General features: G+C 41.8%; 1 protein-coding gene across 5 annotated transcripts in view; it reads left to right on the top strand.

The window, feature by feature from the left end:
- TEX264 (testis expressed 264, ER-phagy receptor) overlaps window positions 1–24,701 on the top strand; it is a 144,390-nt gene that overhangs the window by 89,605 nt on the left and 30,084 nt on the right. For all 5 annotated transcript variants that reach the window (XM_083429535.1, XM_083429532.1, XM_083429534.1 and 2 more), the window contains one exon: window positions 18,488–18,671. In XM_083429535.1, coding sequence (XP_083285661.1) covers window positions 18,488–18,671 — 184 coding nt within the window. The remainder of the gene's footprint in view (window positions 1–18,487; window positions 18,672–24,701) is intronic.

Genomic DNA, 24,701 nt, shown 5'->3' with positions numbered 1-24,701 from the left:
TCACCAAGCCAGATTTTATAGTGAATTAAACCAGTGTGAGCACCCCAAGAGTGATGACTTATGAAACATTTATATGGTGGCATTTGATTTTTTTCCCCTTCTGTGCAGCTGAGCCCAACAAAATCATTTCCCTCAGTGCCCCTGCTTGCCTTCTGTTTCCCAACAAAACACCACGGGGGCATTGTGCTGAATGAAAAAATCCTCCCTCGATATATATTGTTTTAATAATTTTGACAGGATTCAACTTGTATTTTAATGAATTCAGGTTGAGCTGTAAATTAAATTTTAATTAGAGCAAGTCCCTTTTACTAGCAATTAAGAAGGCCTTCTCGGAGGAAGACAGAGCAGCAGCTGAGCAGGAGTTGTGGGGGAGGCATGTCGGGGAGTGAGATGGAAGAGGTGAGAACCTCCCCCCCATCAGCAGCCCCCAGGAGAACTAGCACTTGGCAACCTGGACACATTTGAGCTCAGTCATGGGGATTGGAAACTAAAATAAAAGGGTTCCTTGAGACTTGATGTCGAGGTCTAAATGGCTATGGAATCTTGTGTTTGCTTTTTTGTCAGCCTCTTTCTCCCAGTCCAGCATGGAAGCCAGGCAAGCTGTTGGAGGCAGGACAGAGTGCTCTGCCCCTTCTCTGGCTGCCCACTACAATCATGTGCTGGTTGGGGGGAAAGAGAAGCTCCTCCCCCCCCCCCCCACTGCCCAGCACAGAAGCCAAGCAGAGAGAGGGAGAGAGAGAGAGGCAGAGAAGGGCTGGCTACACCCACTTTGGGCTTTGGCTCCACCCACTGCTAATATGCACTGCTGGACACAACTACCCTCAACATAAATATAAACCCCTGTATTAAGGGGATGGCACTTCTTGTGGAAAACAGATGAAACTCTAGGTTAGGACTGCAACCTATCTCACTAGCGTGATTTCAGTTCAGTATGAATTTTTTATTCTGTCTCATTTCCCTCATGTAGGCATCTGAGAGGAATAGTTTAGCACCCTGTTGACATTTTGCTCTATGTCCCAGATCATATTAATTATTCTTTCACCCAGTTGTAATGCTATGTAATGGTATATAAATTCTTTGAATATTGCAATATTTTATTTCATAAATGGATACTTTATTCAGAAAATAGCAGTGTGTGTCTGCTGAAACCTAACACCACAGCTAACTTACCGTACTTTTCAGTCTATAAGACACCCACATGTATAAGACCACCCTCCTTTTTTGGAGGACTCAGTTTTAAGAAAATGAGGAGAGATGGCCCAAAGTTGTTGAGTTTCTCCCCCCACCCCCCCAATGCTGCCAGCTGGTTGGCAGGAACGCAACTTCCCCCGATGCCGCTGCACACTGAAACAATCTAGGGAGTGTTTCCCATGTGCAGCAGGATCAAGGGAAGCCAGCCAGCCAGTTGGCTGGAGCGCAGCTTCCCCCGATGCATGCGGGAAACGATCTAGGGAGTTTCCTGAGTGCAGCGGCATTGGGGGAAGTTGCACTCCCGCCAGCCAGCACATGGCTTCTCTGCCCCTCCCCCCCCCGCACGCAGCTGCAGGCAGGAAACACTCCCTAGATCATTTCCCACTCGCTGCAGCATTGGGGGAAGTTGTGCTCCTGCCAGCCGGCTGGCTGGCTGGCTGGCTGGCACGCCGCTTCTCCTCCCCATGCCACTACCCATGTATTGGACCCCAGTTTTTTGACACAATTTTTTAGTCAAAAAACGTCATCTAATACACACAAAAATACGGTATGTTTTAAAGATTGGGATTTGCCTGGGAGTGGGGCAAGATTTTTAAACAAAGGTTTAGGGGGATGGATGCAAATCCCCACTTTGACAGAGGCTTGGACTGAGGAGCATGGATAAAATGTACATGTAACAAAAGAGATATTTCCACGTGAAAAGATAATGAAGGATGCATTCCATTGGTTTTTTAAATTCACAGTAGGAAGCAGATTAAGGCTGTAATCCTAGCCCCATTTTCCTGGGAGTTGTTGTTGTTGTTGTTTAGTTGTGTCCAACTCTTTGTGACCCCATGGACCAGAGCACGCCAGGCACTCCTGTCTTCCACTGCCTCCTGCAGTTTGGTCAGACTCATGTTTGTAGCTTCGAGAACACTGTCCAACCACCTCGTCCTCTGTCGTCCCCTTCTCCTTGTGCCCTCAATCTTTCCCAACATCAGGGTTTTTTCCAGGGAGTCTTCTTTTCTCATGAGGTGGCCAAAGTATTGAAGCCTCAGCTTCACTTCCTGGGAGTAAGCCTCTTTTAACTCAGTGGGAATTACTTTTGAGTAGACATGGTTAGGACACTTTAGAAAAAGAAAAGCAAGGAGGCCCCTATTCATATATCCATATATCTTCTATATGGCTTCATTCTGCCCTTAAGCTTCAAAGTCTGTTCCTCTGGCATGAGGGCACCCTGCTTTCTATCTCACTTTGGTTATTCCCAGCAGTTTAGTCCAATAACCAGAATGGCACTGTTGGGTAGCTGAGCACTATAAATGCTCAAACAGTTATTTCTAAAGCAGATTGAGCAAATAAACTCTTCCGCCTGCCCCAACTTCAAAGACTCTACATAACTTCTGGGAAGAGGGAATGCAATCACAAGGATTATTGTGCCCAAAGAGCTTACAGCCTTGGCAGCGGCAAAAAGGACTTGAGACTACGTAGACAACAGGTGGCATAAATAAGCAGAGGAGAGCTGGTTTGCCATTGGGACTTTCTTGCCCTTTATGAAATAAAATGATCTTGTGCCAAGCATTTTAGGGCACCAGCTGTGGGGCAGCAAGCCAGACTGTGTGTGCTTGTGTTTCTTGTTAGTTGCCCTTTAAACCAGATGGAGAAAGAGATCTGGGCAAAAGGCACCAGAGTAACAGGGATCGTTAATTAGTTGGGGGCATGGGGAATAGGAGCTTGTGTGCAACAGTCCCTCTCCTCCACAAGTCAGGGGTGAAATATCAAAGAGGATTTCTTTCTAACTGTTGGTCCTGAGGAACAACTTGTGTTGAGTCTAGAATGTTTTCATCTTTCCTTTTGGAAACCTTTTGAACTCATCTTGTAGCTGTTTGCTTTCAACCTCCTATCCAAGAGCAGATGTGAGACACAAGTGGCTTGTGCCTTTCCTATCTGAAGTGTGTGCTGGGTTGTGCAGACTGTCTCCTAGAGTGTGTGCATTGGCAGAAACACAGGAGAAAGCTACAAGGCAGTAACGCAGTTGAGAAGGTCGTAACTGGTATGTGCTACTGTATCCACACAGTGGAATTGTGATTTGATATACTGATGATCTCAGCTTTAAAAAAACAACAACAAATTTCTATGCATCAAGATTATACACTATTGACTTAATAAACAAAATAATGTATGTGTACAGTGTTGAGGTTTCTGTGCGTTTCACAGTTCTCCATGGCATTTAGACTCAAAACACGCCAAATTCTAGCAAAAAGCATATATTGAAGTTAGAATAAAAGAATGTTCTCATAACTGAACATAGGATTGAGATAGAATTAAGATATTTTTGGCCAGTTTTAATGCTGATTTGCTTAATTTCTTTGTATTATACAAATAATTGCTATTGTACAAGTCCAGTCGTCCCTATTTACTCTAGTTGCCTACTCTATTTGCCCAGTCTTAAAGCCTGATGCTAGCTAGTCTATATCCATTAAACATACTTAAACTATTTTCTGTGTGTTGCTGGAGGAACACAAAGAGCAGCATCCCTGCTGACAGGTTATACCAGCTCATTGACCAAGTGTCTTGCCTAATAAACTCTGCCTCCTCTTTCCAGCCACTCCATTTATTGATTACCTGCAAAATCGACAGAGGTTGTCTCTAATTTGTTTCTAAATCAGCCACTTCTCTTACTGCACTATTGATCTACTGCATTATAGAATTGTCACTAAATTATGGCATGTTTCCTCTATTTTCTATCTAGATGTGCTCTGTCGATGTATTTTAGTAATTGCACTTTAGTCTCTTTCTTTCTCGCAATCAGCACTGACTTACATGCCAGTGAATTAACTTCTCAGCCACCTCTGCCACTTGGTTAAGTACCAACCAACCAACCAACTGCCTGTTCTTCTTGATCGGTCATAAATTTCAGCCAAGCACAGGGCTCCCATTATTGCCCCATTCTTTCTCTTTCTCCCAATTTTCCTCTCTCACTTTGAAATGCATTTTTTCAAAAACTTCTTTTTCTTTAGCTGCCTTTGCTTCCTTCGAATCCAAAAATATGTATGCCAGTGATATCTACATTCTCTTGCCTTTTTTATTTATTATTAATAATGAAAACAAAAGCAGGACCAAATGTAACAATCACAAACATTCACCATTCCCTAGCACACAATGGTGGAATCTACACACACATAAAAACCATTCTGAATATGCATTTTTAAAGCATTTTTAAACATACATTGAATTTTCCATAAGGCCCACCATCACCATCTAGTGTCACATAGCATATTGCACTTAAAACACACTTAAAATGTTTTATTTGCAGCTGTATAGCTGAGTCCAATGTTACACACTTCATTCTCTAGAATAGCAATAGCATAAATTCCAGTCCCAATCTAGTATCTGTAGTCATCAATACAGATTTATATGTATTTTTCTCAGCTGATTCTGTAGTCCTATCAATTTCCATCAAATTTCCATTAAGAGTAGAAGTAAAAATCTGCCAATCTCTTTCCCAGAGCCTCAAAAGGACTGGGGATAGATCAAAGCTCGCCCAATGCCAGTGTCTTTTGTTGTGTTGTCTTTTTTGTTAAGCCCCATTCCCTTACTCATTCCTGCTGCTCTCTTAGGCCAGTGCTGTTTTTTATCAGCTAGCTTCACATTCATTTCTCACCCAAAGTTCACCTGCTAGAACTATCCTTATTCTGGTTGCTGTTTTCAGAATGTATCATCATAAGAAACAAACAAAAAAACCCACCCTTAATATTGGTGTCCACAACCTGTTCAACATCTTGAGCCCCACATCATTTGAATTTGAATAAAAATGGGACGCCACCTTTTCAATAATACCTCTACAGCTGCTGTCTCAATAGCCTCTCCCTTTCATCTTCTTTTTATTAAATCCCAGACAAAGAAATCAGAGGACAGCACTGGGACTCTTCCCTTCTGTGCAATCTTTTTGTTTATGCAACACACAGTTTTTACTTTTTTATACTTCTATCTTATTGCCTTCAACGCTTTTGCTTTCACATTGACACCTCACTTACATTTTCTCTCCAGAACCTCCATAATTCATCTTACATGTTCTGAACTTCTGATTAGGAACACAGAAAGCTGCCCTTATCCTGAGGCAGACCACTGGTCCATATAGCTTAGTATCACTGACTGGCAGTGGCTTTCTCTAGGTTCTGAGATAGGGTTCTTTCTAACCCTATGTGGAGATGCAGAAGGTTGAACTTGAGATTTAACTGCAGGCCAAACATGCATCCTATCATATGGTCATACTCTGAGGATTCCAACATACCTCTTTAAGCTTTCTAATTTTCCACCTTTCCCCTATTCAGTCTTTCAATTGCCGTTTACAGGAATGATCACTTCCTTAATTGAGTATCCTTTTTTTCATCTCTAAGGTGCAGATATATCTTGGTCACTGTGACTTGGATGATATGTTTGGATCACTGTAAATCCAATAACTTGTGCAAGATCTATTGCATTCTGATTTATTATTAACTTACTAATTGACGTTGCGAATCCATCAGTGGTAAACAGGCAAGCTGGATTAAGCAGTCATAGTTTCAGCCGGAAGAGTAGTGGAACATTTGAAAGCTTTACTGCATAGCTAAACCAGTGAATCAATCACAAAAGCCAACCTCCTTTTCCTTTCTAGCTCCTCAACCTAAGCATGCTCTTTATACTTATCAAGCCTTATTATTATTATTATTAAGCCATATTCTGAGGCAATAAGCTTCCTGATAATGATCCCAGATCACTCTAACATATAAGGAGCTCATCTGAAGCATTGAGCCTACAAGAGAACTTCCTAGATGAAGGAAAATGACTAGGTCATTATACCACATTCTATAATTCAAAATTTGGCTAGTTACAATGATTATGTCTCTGATTTAAAAAAAACCATGCCTATTATATGAAATATTAAACCTTGATGTACTTGCAACCCCCCCCCCAAAAAAACCCCCATGACAACTTAACAAGAGGTGTTGCAAAATGAAGCATACGAACAAGAGAAACAGCAAATACAGTTGGAAACAAGGCTTACCAATACTTCAGTTGATGCATTGGCTATCATTGCAAAGTGCAACCTGCCTTCAAAGATGTAAGTGGATAACATGTAAAGGACCTGCTCCTTTTTTCACACAATATTATGGTCTGAAAAGAGAATATGCCTAGGAGCTGGGACAATACCATTTTGATTCTCTTCCACGTCTCCTCCTGGTGTGCTCAGATGTTTGAAGGATCTTATTTGGGTTACATAGGTTCCTTCCTGCTTTAAATTAAGCACAATCCACTATTTTCTTCAAAGTACAGCTTTGTAACTAAGTTAGGGCGTTCTATACAGACACCTACTTTCCTCATCTTGATGTTTGTAGGACTGCCAGGTGGTAATCCAGAGAGCATGCCTGTGTTTCTAAAAGAACTAGGAGAAGCATAGATTAAAGCAGGATGCAGCTTTTTCTTAATCCCTGCAAAACAACATGGGTGCTTCTTACACCCACCAAATTAAGCCAGAACACACACAACACATTAAGAAATCATATAGTTGGAAGGGATCACAAGGGTCATCTAGTCCAACCCCCTGCGAGGCAGAAATCTTTTGCCCAACATGGGGCTGAAACCCACAACCCTAAGTTAAAAGTCTCATGTTCTACCTACTGAGCTATTCCTCTGAACACTAGGGAAGAAGGCTTGGATTTTTAAACATTTTTATAGCATAAGCAGTATATTTAATGGGATTGGTAGAGCAGAGAGGTAGGAGGTATATTGGCTGCAATCTGTTGTTCCCCAAAGTCAAATCTGACTGAACCTAACCATCCAGGGGTCCTTTACCTTCACCCTTTTGCCTATTGTTCCTTTGGACATTTTAAGAATAGGTTCCTGATCCCCTCTTGTATACATCAAAAACTTAGGCTGCATTCATATGCATCCTTACTTGGAAGTAACATTCACTGAACACTGCAAACATGAATAGGATTGCACTGTAAATCATGTGTAAATGTGCTGGTTAGTTGAAATGCTTGGGGGTGGAGATGGGGAGAAAAAATAACAATAGGTTTGAATTTTGAAAACAATATTTGGATATCAGCTGAAATACTGATGCTTTTGTTTGTAGATATTAGTGAAACCAGGCTCTCTTTCTAAAGTCTCTCATATCCACTGCAGTACAAAATAAATGAGGGTTTTTTTGTGTTGGGTGTGTGGATTCTTGATGCCTGAGTGCTACTTGACTGTACCCAGTGTAGATTGTAAGTCTTTGAAAATCATGCCTCTGGAATTTATTGCCAAAAATATCTATGTTTCAGTTTTCTGATATGCTGCTAGCTGTTGAGTTTGAGGCCCAAGGGACAGAGCAGCAGGGACATTTCTTGTTTGGTTTGTCATTTAAAAAATCAACAGTTATGAGATGTGTCGGCTCTGCCTAAAAAAAATATAACTCAGACTTTCTATTTAATACACTTTTGGTCTGTGTTTGATATTGTTTCACCTGTTTTGGAATGGATCCTTTCTTTCCCTTCCCTATAACCTCTTGGAGGCATCTATCTCTTTGTCAGTAGTCTGCATTTTTTTCTTTTTTCTTTTCTTTTCTTTTTTTCATAGCTCTGCCTTCAACAAAGTCACAATATATGTAGGCCCTTAAAGGGATGTGATGCTCCGCTTATTTTAATAAATATAATAGGTCAGAATTAGCAATAACAGTAATAATAAATCAAGTCCCAGTGGAAATCTGCTATAAGATTGCAGTTTTTTTTTTTTTATTGTTAACATGTGCTAGCTACCTTGTAACTACATTCTCAAAAAGAAAAAAACCTAACATGATTATAACTAGCTGCCCTATATACTTTGGTCCATACAATTTACTGATTAGCAGCTGCTCTCCCAAGGGCTCTGATAGTAAGCTTTTCTAGTTCTGATGTGTTACCTTTTAACTAGAGATACTCAACCTCAGAGACTGTACATAGGACTAACTGCATAAGCACATGCTTTACCACTGAGCTACAGGCAGGTTTCATGTGATCTATTAGATGTTGTGTGCCAAGGCCCCATGACCCACAGTTCCCTAGTGGATAATAAACACATCAACATGAATATTTAGGTTTATGGGTTCAAATAGGCCAGAACTTTATTGGTTACAGAGGTGAGTGGTTTGGTTTAGGCATTGAGTGAAGCCAGGCTATATCTCGACTCCTGCCCATCTGCAGGAAGTCCATCTTAGTATAAATCACCAAAAGGGGGAGCACTATGGCTTACATCAAATAGGGGGACCCCGAGGCGTCCCTGTTGGGGTCGTGGCATGGCCCTAGCCCACACCTGGGCATCCGACAGAATCCACGCCCCCCAGATCCCTTTAACAGGATACCCTTAAGGAGGAGGGGCAGGCGGAGTCTACAACCACCCCTCAGTCCAAACAAAGGCTTACCCACTGCCTAACCTCACAAAGTTGTGACGATTGCTACAAGGTAGGTGAAAACCAAGTGGTTGGTGCCAATTTGCCAAGTGGAAAAAATTCCTACACGACCCCAACAATATGGCAGCCGACATTTGTCCATAGCAAGGTCATGTTATAAAGGTAAAGGTAAAGGTACCCCTGCCCGTACGGGCCAGTCTTGACAGACTCTAGGGTTGTGCGCTCATCTCACTCTAGAGGCCGGGAGCCAGCGCTGTCCGCAGACACTTCCGGGTCACGTGGCCAGCGTGACGAAGCTGCTCTGGCAAACCGGCACCAGAGCAGCACACGGAAACGCCGTTTACCTTCCCGCTATAAAGCGGTACCTATTTATCTACTTGCACTTAAGGGTGCTTTCGAACTGCTAGGTGGGCAGGAGCTGGGACCGAACGACGGGAGCTCACCCCGCCGCGGGGATTCGAACCGCCGACCATGCGATCGGCAAGTCCTAGACGCTGAGGTTTTACCCACAGCGCCACCTGCTGCAAAGCATAAAAAGAGAGGGCAAGTGGGTTGGGAGATCAGGCGAAGGGCCCAAGAGGAGGGATCCCTGGCCGTGCCGTGGTTTAAGTTTCCTGCAGCCATGGCCCCTGCTGGTGCTGATTGGTCAGCAGGGCCACCTATGGGCAGGGCCCTGCTCAGCACCGGCGACACAGCCCAGAAGGTGATGGAGAGGGCGTCAATCCCCACCCCCACTGCCAGATCACTGCAGGTGCTTGGATCCTTGCTGCAACACCACCCACCCAAAAAAGCTGAGCGGGTTTTTTATGTGGTAGTTGACTCTGGATGACCCAAGATGAAGTGATATGTTAAAAATGAAGAGTTGAACTATATTCTTTTGCAGGGGCAATCAGGTCCAGGAACCTCCAGATACCATTTTTCTGCTCCAAAGTCAGGATGGTGCCTTTGATTTGCGGAAGATATGTAACAGTCAACAACTTCAGATACATGATTGCTACCAAGTGTGTAGGTCAATCTGTAAGGAAAGAAATCTTTTCAAGTGTAGCCATAGAATCTGTGTTATTTAAAATACAGAAGTATTGATTTCAAATGGCTTTTTATCACAGAGGGAGGGAGGTTTTAAAAAACAGCTAATCTTGGCTTTCATTCAGACCAGCCCTCTGATTACAGTTCAGTTCATTTCTATCTGACACTGTCCCGGTACTAATTTTCACTGGCTTATTTCTTTCTCCTGGAATTGTAGTCGGTCTCTCCACCATTAAAGCTGAATGTGTGTAGCTCCATCAGTGTTCCACACCCCAATACTTTTTATGTGGCATGTTGGAAAAACAACAACAATGGGAATTCCCCTAATAAAGATTTGGGGATTGCCTCTGGGTACAGTTTTTCCTGGAGAGGAGAAGTGGCAGGCTCTGAAAATGGAGGTAGACAGAAGAGCTACAGGTGAAACTCGAAAAATTAGAATATTGTGGAAAAGTTCATTTATTTCAGTAATTCAGCTTAAAAGGTGAAACTAATATACGAGATAGACTCATGACATGCAAAGCAAAATATGTCAAGCCTTTATTTGTTATAATTGTGATGATTAGCTTTTGGCTAATGCAGAATACATGACCCTAATCCTGCCAACAACAGTGATCCTTGCATTTCAACCATATCCTTTAATTCTTTAGAAAAGAGCCCAAGAAACTGATTCCAGAGAGATGTTGCTAGGAATAGGCTCAATTCTCAGGGGCTCCCATTAAATTCGGTGGGACAAAGTAACCAACCTACAGTTAGCAAGACTTTGAACAACAAAACCTGTTCCCATAGCCCAAGAAATTGGAGTCACTAAAGATAATTTTCACCCCTTCCTAATTATTGTCCTTGTGCACACACTGTTACTTTAATATCTTTCCAAAGTAAAGTTTTACCTTGGTGACACTATATGGTGGGAGGAAAATGTGACCTTGACATTCAGCAGCCCAGCTTTCAACTGAGGGAGAAACCACAGCAGAGCAAAATGAGTCTCTGAGCACAAAGCATGGTGATTTCGTGCACCCTCCTTTGACATTTTGCAATATGAGCCCCTCTTTCTGTCCCAACCTTCTTTGCATCATAGTGGCAGGCATTTTGTTAGTAGTCATTTCCCTGTGCCTTTTATTGCATAAATTACTTAATTGTTCTAGTTTTATGTGTTGACACTTATGGCTTGATTTTCAGGAGAATATTTTGCTAATAGTGTGTTAATAACTCACATTAACCTCTCATGTTGACATTTGTGCATTCTGATTGAAAGGATACTGTTTTCCTTAAAACACACACACACACACACACACACACACTTCAGTATTTTACTTCAAAACAAGTCTTACTGCCACAGGACATCCATCATCCAGAAATCATAATAACTCAAACAAATGAAAGAGAGCCTGGTTTCTAGACCGAGCAGATGGGCAGCCCAATTCACAACTAACTTAAAGTGAAGTACATAAATTTAAATGAAAGCTGAGCCAAGGAATGTGGCCCCAACTTTTCCATCAGTTTTGAGAGTGGTCCCAAATCTTTGGAGTTTGAGAGAAACCTGTTCATTTTCATTGGTGGCAAATGTTGATGGGGTTGTCAAAGCAATCTGACCACATTTCTGTTTGCTGCAGAGCAGCTCAGTGGAAACACACTCTGCCATGATGTAGCAATTTTTTGAAATGGTGGGAGAACTTACTCCTCCTCCTCCTCCTCCTTCTTCTTCCTCTTCCCCTTCCCTGAAATCTTATGGCTCCTGGGAGGCCCTTGCTCTACCAACTTTGGAGCTCCAACATCAGAAAGGCAGTTGGAGGTGTGTCAGAGGAGGACCAGGAGAAGGCTTGGATCAAAAGGATCCAGAATCCTTCCAGTCCCAACTCAACCACCGAGTAAACCAAACTAACTCTAGAGCTGGCATGGTTTATTTTCCTTCCATTTTTCACCATGTGAGTGAAAATTTACAGAATGAATGGGTATGTTCCACCCTGAGTTCTGCAGTATTTAAGAGTCCAGCAGAGCACTGGAGGAGGCAGGGGAGCCACCTTCAATTTCCTCCCAACACCCCTGCCTTAGGTTTGCAGCCTTGGAAATTGAAAACGGCTGCTTTAATGGTAAGTTAAATTAAACTGAAAATTAAGATTTCTCTCAACCCCTCCAAAAATTAGCAAAAATGTCACTGGTTTTCACATGCCACGAATGGCTGAAAGAAGGGTGGGTATTTGACTGCTCTAATTTAAAATGAATTTGTCCCAGTAACGCTAGGCATGGACTGTGTTGAATTTGAGAATTTTGTCTTAACTGGCTTCTGGATAAAAAGAACACCAGGAATGGCTTCATTTCCACACATACACACCCTTGTGTTTCACATCTCTCAGGCTTATTTAAAAAGTGATCTGCGTCCTAGAACACTTAACTTTCTCAACAGATTTGTCATTCTTCCATACTTGAGAGTCTAACCAACCATTATCTGAAGCATGTCTTCAGTGTTGCTGCTCCTTGAGTTTCCCACTGTTTTCAGCCAAAGGGGACTATGGAAGTAACCTAGTGTAGTCTCATATATTACAATACAGTAGGGTCTTGTTAGGTACCAGAAAAATGCTACATAAATAATGAAAATAATAAATATCAATCACATATGTGCCAGTAGTCTTGTGTCCCTTAACTGGCTTGGATGATATACAGTTTGTTAAAAACCAATTGTTTTTTACTTGAATGCATTAAGCATTTCACTCTCTGTAAATGCTATGCTTGTTTAGGAGCCTTCATTAAGTATGTTACTAAAAATAAATGTGTTGAGGAGGTTTGGCTTTGCAGTTGAAGGCAATTGTGAGGTCTGAGTAGTAATTGTGTACCATGGGATAATTGTGCTTGTAGAAAAAGAGGAACAAGCACATTCTGAATTAGGGAATAGCACATAGCTTTTCTTAATATAATGCTCTCGTCTTCTCCCAGAGAGGTCTGTATATTAACAGAAGATGCCTGGCAGATTATCAGAATGGCACTTCCTATGGATCTCAGTTTCCGTTAGGTGGTGCTTCCTTCACGACCTGCACTGAAATTAACTCAGAGGAGGTTGGGAGAACCCTCAGAATGTCACATGGATGAAGGAGGGGGGGGTCATTTAATCTGGCAAGCTGCAGTGCTTGAGCTGACAGCGCAATTGGAAGAGCCTGATGTTGAATTCTACTGAGTATACTTGAACAGTCCTCTTCTCGTATCTTCCCCTGTTAAATCACTTGTCCCTATTTTGTTCTTAAGTTACTTCGGGAGTATCTTTTTTAAAAGGTTAGTTTGCACCAGAGTGCAAATGGAGCTTCCTGTCCATCAACATAAGGTAGGCATGAGAAACCTGTAGCCTTCCAGATGTTGCTGGACTACAACTCTCATCACCCCAATCATTGGTCATCCCAGTAGGGACGGATGGGATTTGTAGTCCAGCAACATCTGAAGGACCGTAAGTGAATACAACAAATAACATCTTAAAGCATGGGGATGGGCGTGCAATGGTCATTGGTGTGAGAATAGAGATTTTACAAGTATACCTACACGTTGCTATCTTTGTCTGCAAAATGCTGGAAATCACTAACCTCTGGAAGCAGTTGATGTCTGACGTGATTGGCTATATATTGTGTTTTTTTCATAGGCAGGATTTTGCTTAAGCTACCAGGAAGTTGGGGTGGTGGAGGAATTAATCAGATCTTGGTTTTAATAATTAGATTGAGGCAAACTTCCCTGCAGAGCTAATAAATCAGCTCCTCTTTGCTTCTATTTCCTCTTGTGAATCTGAAAATGCTGGAGAAAAAGGTACTCTTTTAGATGACTCCAAGGAAGTGTTTTCTCACACTGCACTATATTAACATTGAAGCAACATAATGGAATTGCACTGTAATGATTTTTCACCTGGGTTGCCTCAAGGTTGGTGACTCCCTAGTACTACCTAGTCATTGCTCTTCTGCGGTAAGCTACATATGGAATTGCAATTGACTTTCCACACTTCAGGGGGTATAGTACTTTTTGTGTGTATATACATCATTGCATACTAGTTTTATTTATTTTATTTATGGGTGTGACATAGCCATGAAGCTAGAAGGAAATTATTCTGAGCACATCATTACATTTTTTAAAAAGCCATTCTTTAATTCATGTTAAAAACATTTGTTGAAAGTAATAGTGCAGTTGGGCCTAAACTTAAGACATGTTTAGAACAAACAAACAAATAACATGGTGATAAAATGCCACTGACCATAGCCTGCTCCTAATCCCATAACTATGGTTAATCAATGGGAAGCTTTATTTCTGCATGAGCTCAGGTTCGACTTTTGTTGTTGGAATATTAGACTATTTTGTTGCTGAGAAAATGGAGACGATTATTGTCACCTGGCAAATTTATTTCCCTTGCAAAAGCAATAGTAGGATTGGGTTGTGCAAGTGTCATGGATAGCTATTGGACAGAGACTGACATCTGCATTGACAAGCAATAAAACTTTGTCAGAGCTAGTCACTTCCATATCTTAGCCTTAAGACTTCCCATTCGGTTCTTATTGGTTATGAAATGGAGGAAAAAGAGAGCACTTAAACTTATCAACAGTCTGTGTAAGTTTCAATTCCCAGAGAAGGTTTTGACTAGCTTGCAGCAATTTTTTTGTCAACCTCCCCCCCCCCATTATTTTTTTAGTGCTGCTCTTCACATGTACACACACCATTCAATTTTAAAATAATGTCTGTTTTTGTTAGTGAGGAGAATAGCTGGGCGACTAGCAAATTGTATTATGGCATAAGCTTTCATGGAACTGAGTCCACATCAACAGATGATAGAGGAAATTTTTCTCATTATGCAGTAGACTGGGACTTCTAAACTCTCTTTACTGTCATCACTGCTGAAAAACTGTCAGACAGAACTGACAGCCTTGGGTGAATATGAGCTGGTTACCTAAAAAGAAAAAGTTGACCTCCTAATTTGTGGGTTAACATTCCCTGTGGTGTCCCCCTCCCCTTTATTTACCATTCATTTGACCTTCTAAACGTGTCCTCCTTTTCCATCCACTCTTCTGCTGATATGGTACAGCCCTGTGTGATGTCATTTCCAGCCTTCTTGGGGAGTTTGCTTCACAGGCCTTCTGGCTACAGAGCAGCCAGCATGTTACAGAGTATGCTGGCAACACTCTGATCAACAAGGGCTATTTGGGGACATGAGCAGAAGTCTGTACGCACAATGTAGATGACATTTATTTTAGAGGATAGCAACTAATCCTCCTTCCCACCCATTTGTAGCATTTTAGCAAAGAATCTCACTCCCCACTCCTCAGGCACACGCTCCATGCAAACCATAATACATGTCAAGCAACACAGCTGCTGGGAGGGCAGAATGTGGGCGTTCATTAGAATGGCCAGCTGTTCTTTCAGTGCAAAGGCCATTCCTTGCACAGCTCATCAGGGCCTTGCTTCTTTGATCCATCTATAACACCCGCTTTTGCCATCCGCCCCCTCTCCTGCTCAGCTGGCATTTGTAGACTTCCCAAACGGGTGCTGCACATCAAGCAGTGTGGAATGCTTAAAAGCCAGGGATTCACCTAGAATCAAGGGACTGTATCTAAAGACGAGGGCACAAAGGAAAAGGAAAAGGCAGGAGTCATCAGGCTCTGACAAACACTATTTTGGAACTTTCCTTGATGGAGCTACTTTTATCTGTGTTTCCTGGATTGGATTAATTACTCCGTGAAGCTTGGGGCTTCTTCAGAAGAGTCTTACATACATGCAGAGGGGAAGGTTTTTGGCTGTGTCAGCTCCCTGCTAGGAGCAGCAGCTGGCCTCCTCTAAAACCCCGTTGCTTGGGTCAACATTGCAAAATGCTTTAGAAATGGGCAGCAGACTAACATCTGTTTTCCGGGGAGCAACCAAAGAGAAATGTGAGTCCCTGGGCCAAATTGATCACTAGGACAAACACATTTTAAACCTGAAACTTGGAACAAAATATTAGGGTTTCTGTCTCCCATAGAATTAGAAAACTAGTTTTGAAAACACAGAGGTAAAGCACTTTAGGTCTCTGCTAGTTTGTTTTCATGTTTGTTTAAATTTTTGGTGCTGTTATTGTGCTTCAAAGATTATGGGGCACTTACCGCATGAAAACAAAATCCCCAGTCAAAAGTAACATGCAGTATTTTCTGGGTGCCTTACCATTTTATATAGAATAGATAAATAAGACAAAATTGAGAGAATATATATAAAAAACTGTACCATGTTGAGTGTCTGAGGAGCTTATAAATAATAAATATTATTATTAAACTTCCCCCAGATATCATCCAATATTAATCTTCCATCCCCACTCCCCATCTTTTCTTCAAATACACCCTGTCCTCTTGACTCAGTATTAGTGTGGAAGCGATAACTATTTCTTAACTTACTTCTGCCTCCAGGTTGTTTAGGGTAGAATCAGGCTGAAGTGAGTGGAATGAGAGGGAAAGACCCCCTTGCGAGATCAAAGACACTTTACTTTTTCTGTGATGGTTCAAATTTTGCCCTCACTTTATTGCTGCATTTGGCATATGTAGTTGTGAGCAATAACTGTAGTTGTAATGACAGTTGTGGTGCAGTGATGCCATCAATGAGAGGGCAAGGCCAGGAAGACCAGGTGTGTGGGGAAATGCACTGCCTGGCCAAGGGCAGTAGTGGGTGAGGAGACTGATTGGAGCAGGGAGGGATATTTATTATTGCAGTTATAAACTACCTTTTCTGCTAAGGCATCCAAAGCAGTTTACAATTTTAAGTACAGCGGTAACTCCAGTTTGGACAGGATCCATTCCGGAGCTCCAGTCAGATCCCGAGGTTTCCACAACTGGAGGGACCGCTTCTGCGCATGCGCACGGCACGGTAAAGTGCTTCTGCGCACGGCAAAACACTTCCGGGTTTGCCGCTTTTGCAACCCGCAGTTTGTATTACCTGAGGGTGACGTAAGTCAAGGTGCTACTGTACTAAAATAAATGAATGGCACAAAATCTAGAACCAGTGCTCCCAGGCCCACTGATGGTACCTTCAGGAGCTGATATTGGCCCAGTGCTCTGCAGACAAGATGATTCTGGCAGGCTTGCCGCTCCACGAGGGAGTGGTCTGCTGTTGTCCTGCATGAGAGTCCTTCCCTTGCTGGGGATGCAATGTGAAAGGAACTTATAAGGATCTCAGCCGGAAGGGCCGGAAGTGCATTCCACTGCAGTAGCTGCACAGAGCCAGCTAGTTCAGGGGAAAGAGACCTCACTGGGGGGGATGGGGGACAACTTTACCTGCATGTCCATTGGACTACTTCGCAATAACATGCAGAGAGAGAAGGTTCTACTTTGTTCTTTCTTTTAGATGACAAAAACACCATGAGCAGTAAATGAGTAAATATTAATAGGTTAATTACCTGCAACCTGCTTGGCAGGGGGTTGGACTTGATGGCCCTTGTGGTCTCTTCCAACTCTATGATTCTATGAAAAACAGATGACCTGGCTTCATCTATGTATTGCTTGCCAGGCAAATTCATAAACTTGATAGGTGCCTTATACTGAGTAAATAATGGTTTGATACTAATTGGCCTCACCACCCCAGGATTTCGGGGTGTGGTCTTTTTTCTCCTATCTTTTAACTAGCTCAGCCAGGACTAACTTCTGGCCATGTTGTGTAGAAATTATGTGCTCTACCATTTTGCTTTTACACCAGCTGAGCTTGGTGTATAAATGAATCGGGAGAAGATAATGTGGAAACATGATTAATAGCATGATAATTTAGGAAGGATTGAAAATTTGAACTTTTTAAAGCTATTTTACCCACTGATTATGTGTTGCATATTCTTTCTGAAATGAATCCCAGAGTATTTTATATTGATGCTTAAGGCAGAAGTTTTAGAATTCTGAACAATGGAATATGGATTTGCTTCAGAGATATAGTTCATTGATCTGCTAAGCCACCTTTTGCAGTTTATTATCTGTTTTATCTTGGAGCATGAGGGCTCTTGCCCCCTTTCACTAGATGATCAAACATTTTAAAATTTGGTCTCCCGGTGTCGGAAAATGACAGAAGAATTGGGAATTGGACAAATATGTCTCGGTATGCGTGCCAATCTCCTTGGAGTGCTGAGATATCACATTTCGGGATTTGCTGATCTGGAAAGTTGTGACTTATTTATATGGTATGATAGAACAGGAATGACAGGCCTCTACACAGAATTAAAAAAAATAGGCACAGAGAAACAAAGGAGAAGAGGGAAAATGGAGACGTGAATAGGCAGGGGAGGAATAATAAAATTTCCATTTTACAGTGCGTTGCAATAAAGTATAGGCCTATAGGGACTAGAGCAAATCTTTTTCAGTCTGGGGGACACATTTGCCAATGGGCACGCTTCTGGGAGCTGCATGCCAGTGGTGGGTGGGGCCAGAGGCAAAGGGGAGTGGAGCAATGGTTGTGATTCTCACCATGTACATGTGACTCTCACCATGTACAGTTGGCTCCATTCCGGCCAAGCAAAAGCCAGAGGTTTCTCTGTGCACACACACAAGTCTCCTCCAGGCAAGGATGTGCCAGGCAAAAGCACTTGTGGAGCTTGCAGAACAGAGTTTCTAGTGAAGAGTGTGGTTCATGGAGAGGGAGTGTGGGGCCCATGGAGAATCCTAAGGTCCTGATAGAGAAGCCTAGAGGGCTATATCGGAACCTGGGCCTTAGATCCCCACCTCACCCCTAGACTATGGGGATAAAGAAGCAGCAATTCCAGAGGGGACCAAAGTAGGGAAGTGGTTGGTGGAGGAGACAGTGAATATAGATTAGGGCCACCTGGGCACATGCAGGTCCTTCCTGGGGCCTCTGGAAAATCTGTCTGTGGATGTATGCATTTGTTGTAACACAATGGGTTTGCAATGCTGTGTGTCTTATCTCTTTTAGGAGCGGAAACTGTGTGCCCATCCCAGACTGGAAATCTACAAAGGCAACAAAATCTATTTTGTATGCCCCCTTGCCCGTCAAGGGGACTTCTACGTGCCTGAAATGAAAGAGTTGGAGAAGAAAAGCAGAGCAGCAGCAGCAGCTGCAGTAGCAGAAGCTGAAGATGCTCAAATAGATATCACAGGTATGCTACTATGAAATACTAGAGGAAATCTGCTGAGTTCAATGCTAATAATCTGCCTCTTGTATTGGAAAACAGTCCGTTTTTTAAAGATGCAAAGATACGCTTTATACCATTGGTCCATCTAACCCAGCACTTCTATTTGGACTGGAAGCAACTTGGGGAGTCTTTTAAACCAGGGATTCCAAGAAGGAATGAACTTGAGACTTTCTATAATTCTTTTATTATTAGCTGCCCTGAGGATATTTTATACTGAAGACTGACATGCATATTTATGCAAAATAAATACATATGCTCTGCTACTACTCTATGGCCTTTCCCATTTATATGAAGCTACAGTGCATTACTATAACAAGCAAGGCTATTTAATGACTATAACCAGAATGGTGGTTTAGATTTGAGTAAATTTCATACTATTCCTAAATCAATAATTGTCAGAAATGATATACACTAGTTCACAACTTCATTTCATACTGCTCTTGCCTTCTTAGATACTTTATCTAAGACAGAGATTCTTCATTGTTGTCTCAGTATAGATCCTTTAGCCAACAAGATAACTGCTGTTTGTTTCTAACGGAGGCTCAAAGAGCTGGTTATTTTGTAGTTTAATGCAGTTTGAACATATGGAGCGTTGATATGTGAGGACCTGTATCACGTTTGTGGCTTACCATCTTCTCTTTTAACTGTTGCCAAATTTATGAGTGAATGCTGTGTTTTGACAGCAGAAGGCTATTCCAAGACTAAAAGGCTATTCTTGGCTTTATTGGTATTCTTTTATTCATCATCATTTTCATGGGAAATGTATTTTTTGCAATTGAGCAAAAAAGAAAGAAAGAAAGAAAACCAATCACCCCTGTGAACAAATGGGGAAAATGGACCTTGTGAACACAGGTGGAAATAAAGAAGCAATGCACAAAGTGTTGGGTGGCACTAGAGCCACATGTTTAATTTACACTTAAATTTGGCAAAAAATGGTGACAGTTTAGGAAGCTATCTGATCTATACAGCATTACCTGTATGAGGTGAGCAAACCCCTGCTTAATGATAGTGGCAGGAATTATCCCTGCTCTTTCCCTTAAGGCCTGCCCACTCAGGTGAGTAGGGAAACCTTCTCAAGAGCTGCTGGGGTCCCACATCTCCCATGGGGTGACTCAAATGTGCTCTGTACACTGCCCATACACTGCCTCAGAAAGCACCTATCCCTCTGAAGAGTGGCTAGCTACCTAAGGTACTCACTTTAACCCATTCTTTACCTGTTCACCTTCACACACCACCTTCCTAAATGTGGCTAATTTACCTCATTAACAGGACCTCCACTCAAACTGCCCTTAAACCACCAGAGTAGGTTTGAGTACAGAGTAGGCAAAAGAAACAAAAACAAACACCTTGGTTGGCTGCCCAGTATACAGAAAGGTTAAGAATTTCTATCTGGTCCTGAGTTGACAGGAAAACACCTGCACTATTCCCAAGAAAGGGTGGCAAGAATTTTCAAAGAAGTTGGTAGGGTAGGCAAAAGGGCTTAAATACTCTTATCCTGGCGATGGCCTGCATGTTTAAGAATATATCCTGCACTACCAGAACTTCCTGTCCTTCTCTCACCCTGATCGCAAAAGCCAACTTCACCTGATGTTGTGGCCCAGGCTTTTTTGTGTCATGTGAAGGAAGAGAAAGGCCAGCTGCTTATTAGCAACTATGATGGCTTAATGTTCACACTAATCTTTATACATTAGTTCCTTCTTAGACTCTAATTACAATGTTTGCCCTCTTCAAAACAGGACAACTGGTGCTTATAGTTCCATTCAGTTACCTTTTGATGGCCTTGGTGGGGGTGTGATATGGGTGTGTGTCTGTGGAAATGCAGTTCTTTATCCCAAAGGGTTCTTATGGCCATAGATAGTGGTAGAGTGTGTGTTTCGCTTGGTTCAATGCCTAGAATCTCAAGAAAGAGTTGGGAAAAGATTCTGATCTGAAATTCTGGAGAGCTGCTGCCAATCAGTACTGAATTAGATGGCCCAATCACATCCCTCAGTATCAGACATGCTATCTCCTGCTTGCTATTTTTTTCTGCTGCTGTTTCTCTTTGACCTCTTCAGGAAGCACAGGTTATTTGCTGGGGTTATTCAAAGGAATCATTTTCTCTCTTTTCTCCTGTCTGATATGCTATCCATGGTTCATAAATTAAAATGTGAGCCTTCTTAATTCACACTTCCCAAAAAATTATGCAAAGCAAAATGAAACAATCCTTTGAAAAATCACATCATCCCAAATTTTGTGGTACAGTTTCCAACCAAAAAATACGTACAAATATGCACATATAAGCATAAAATGCATAAAATGTACATAAAAATGCACATAAAAATGCATATGCGAGAGGGGAAATGCAACCTAACACATTACATTGGGAAATATAAGCACATTAGGCAAAATTACATAATAAAATGTGTTTACTGTATTAGGAGAAATACAGCTAAAATGCTGATAAATGTTTGTGAGGACTTGTTTTTAAAAATTACAAATTAATGATGAAATGTGGTGAACTGATCTTAAGACTGAAAAAATGAAAGAAACTGAAATAGACTGCTTTGTCCATCCTTGGACATGTAACACATCCAAGAAAGAACATGATTGTGCTTAGGTCTGTATCTTCTCTTGGATAAGCCACATTTAACTGTGCTCATCACATAATTCTTGTTTATCTGTCTTATTTGGAATATTGAATTGCTTTAGATGACATCTTGATAGTGATTGTTATCTTATGGTGACAGGTAAAAAAGATTTATGCATATATAAAGGAAGCAATTGCAATCTTGAGAGGAGCATGACATCAGTGCTATCTGAAGCTCTCCTGATACTGTTGCTAGAGTACTGCAGACTTGCTAGCTACTGGGATCTGCCCATATGCTCACAACTTGTAGGACAAAAATATACATCGCCTGCAACTGCTATTTATAAATACTGTATGCATTACACATGGCGTATAAATTTGTTGTCATCTAAACAACCATGAGGTTCCATGGCGTGTATCACAAACATAGCAAAATGCATGTAATAGTTCAAATTAGATACGATAATAAAATACGTTCCTTTTGTAATAGTGGTAAATTATAAAAATGCCCAGGGAGCCAGATCCTGAAGACACATCAGACAGACAGCTACTAGCTGCCTACTTCTTAGGCTCCCACTGAGAAGGAGGCTGAGCTGTATTCATAAGAGAAGATGTTGAGTCTTTAATGTTTTTTGCTTGCTGTTGTTCAGTTTAGCAGCAGATACCAGTTTCACTGCCTGATGGTTTGATGGTTGGTTATTCTGCAGTTTATGCCCTTTGGTAGACACTGACATATGGGCAGCAGGTAAAAATGTTGAAGTCACTGAAGTTAAAGGGATGCCTGGCACTTGAAAATATATCAGAGGAACACCTTCATCTTGTGAGAGGTTTACCCTTTAAAGCCCATTCCTTGTATTAATTTACAAAGCCCTGCACAAGGTAAGTCCAGGATACCTTCAAGTCCGTCTAAACCCTTATATCCCAGCTCGTTCACTGAGATCATCTGCAGGTATGACGTTGGTTGTCCCCTGAGCTAGCGAGGCTCAATTTGGCATCAACATGAAATAAAACCTTTCTCTGCCGATAAAGATTCAGCAGGCACCTTCTGTTTCAACCTGCTGAAAAGTTCACTGTGTTGCCAGGTTTATGCAGACAGTTAGAGAAATATATTTCCATAATAGTTAGCTGATGGTCTCTGATTTTAAATGTGTTTTTATTATGTGTGTTTATTATATAGAGATTGTAAACCACATTGATATTTTTTAAAAAAATATATAACAAACAAACTAGCATTTGGATACTTCCAATGTTCATATTAGGACAATATCTTTATTGGCAACCAAAATAACACAAAAAGGTGTACAAGCTCTCAAACTCTTCATCAGAGTAGACTGATAAACAGAACAATTGGGTCTTGGGAGAGAAAAAATGTTGGCTGATGTTGACACCTGTTCCCCATGTTCTTCTGCCTGTAACTTGTTTAATCCGATTTTAATACTGTATTTTCATATTGTAATCTATTCTGGACCTTATGATGAAGGGTGGGTAAGAAATCCAGTAAGTAAGCCTTGGAGTCTACAACTGGTCAGTCGTAAAATGAAATGGGAAAAGATGTAGAAGACATTCTGTTACGCTGTTTAGGTGCTATGCAGGTGCCAGGATGTACATAGGCTCTTTTAACTGTTTCACTTGCATGTGAAGCTACTTTCAAGGTTACCTTAGTAACCATTAATATGTCATTTAGATCTATTAACACTTCCTCTAATGTTTCTTTTCCATTAAAACCTCAGTGGAGAAGCTGGAATACAAAGACCACCTCTCTGCAAGCTCTTGGTTTAATGCAAACAACATGAGGTCCAATAGAACAGATTAAACAGCATTGTAGTACCTTGTGTTATTGCTTTAGCATCTTCTGCTTAATTCTGCCTTAACTAGAGTTAAGAGAACATCAACCCAGATTCCTTTCATCCCAGGAGCACTATACTGGTCTTCTAGGGATTTGCAGGAGGGTTTTAGCCTGAATTCTGTTGTGTGAAGAATGAATTCCACTTTTAGAGAATTTCTTATTAGATAGGTGATAATTAACAATGTCTATCTGTTATACAACTATGTTGCTTATCAACTGAAACAAATTTACCACGAGGTAACTTGTTTATAATTTCCAAATGGCTGACCTTACTTTCTCCTGCTGTCTAAAAAGAGTGAAGGAAGCCGTGCTCAATATATATAGCACAAGACTTCTGACATGCACTCTAACATTGATAAATAACATTAGGTGCCACCAATCCTGCTAAAGCTGGGTTTGGTTTGGTTATAAATAGAGTTTCCATCAGGCCTTAATCTGAGGCAGGACTTCAGATTAACCTTTGTTGGCATCTGTCTGTTTCAAGAGACAGTGGAGTGCGCTTCCGCAGGTGAAGCCAAATTGCTGTGTTAGCAGCACCGAAGTGACCTCCCCAGAGTGCAAGCCTGAGCAGTATGGAGGTCCTGGACTGCCCAGACAGCAAGATCCCCCTCTCAGGATCACTAATGTGGTCCAAAGGAAAACAGAGCAATACATTTGGCACCAGCTTAGCTCCAGACGTTGCTGGAAGGAGACATACAGGGCACCATCCAACTGTCTTAGGGACTCCACTCTGGATTTGTGTAGGGTTTACTCCTCATCTTCTTCTTCTCCTGAAGATATCCCACAAGACAGCCGAAGTTTAGGATCAGAGTTTTCCTTCTCCTAGATGGGCTTCCTTCCCAGTTTGACAAGCCCCTCCTGTCCCTAATTTCACTCTACAGCATGTGCAGAAACCACCTTCTTGACTGTTCGACCCACTATTGGTCTCATCCGTTCAATCCACCAGAACCTGTCTTCACATGCAGGGGAACTCCCTAACTCACTTAGGGTTTCAGACCCATTAGCTACCCTCACCTGGTTTAGTCAGTTAGTCAAGGCCATTCCAGGAGTTTGGGGACTGTTGCACACTGACAGCTTCTAGGAGCTACCGGTGAGAGCTCAGTATAGGTTGGGGACCAAACGTGGACAAACTACCCAAGAAGGAGCATGATGTGTCCCCCACCATAGGTACAGTGCCTCCCCTATCATCCCATACGCCATAACTACTTCACTGGATACCACCTATAGCTTCAAGACTCAGTCTACAGTCATGCAAATCAATACTTTTACTCATTTGTTATACATACCTTGGCTTTCCTGTTTGGTAAACAGACTAGCTCATATGGATTCCAGTAGTCTCTTATGAAGGCACTGATCAAAACCGCACACCCTTCTATTCAATAATGGAGTAGAAATAACTGTTCGTACACCATTCACAAATTTAGAACAACAGTGCCATTTGGCATGTCTGTTTGGCTTTGTTTCGCTCCTTCTTAGTCCCAGCATTTGAAATTTGTCCCCCACACACCTGGAATGTAGGGAATGAGCTTCCGTTCTACTGAGTGTGACTTCAAGGCAGCTTGCTCAACAGCACCTATTATTT

Source organism: Podarcis tiliguerta, assembly GCF_965153285.1.
Source record: "Podarcis tiliguerta genome assembly, chromosome: 2".
Classification (NCBI taxonomy): domain Eukaryota; kingdom Metazoa; phylum Chordata; class Lepidosauria; order Squamata; family Lacertidae; genus Podarcis; species Podarcis tiliguerta.
Note: the sequence above shows the minus strand (reverse complement) of the source record. Positions and strands in the feature narration are given on the sequence as shown.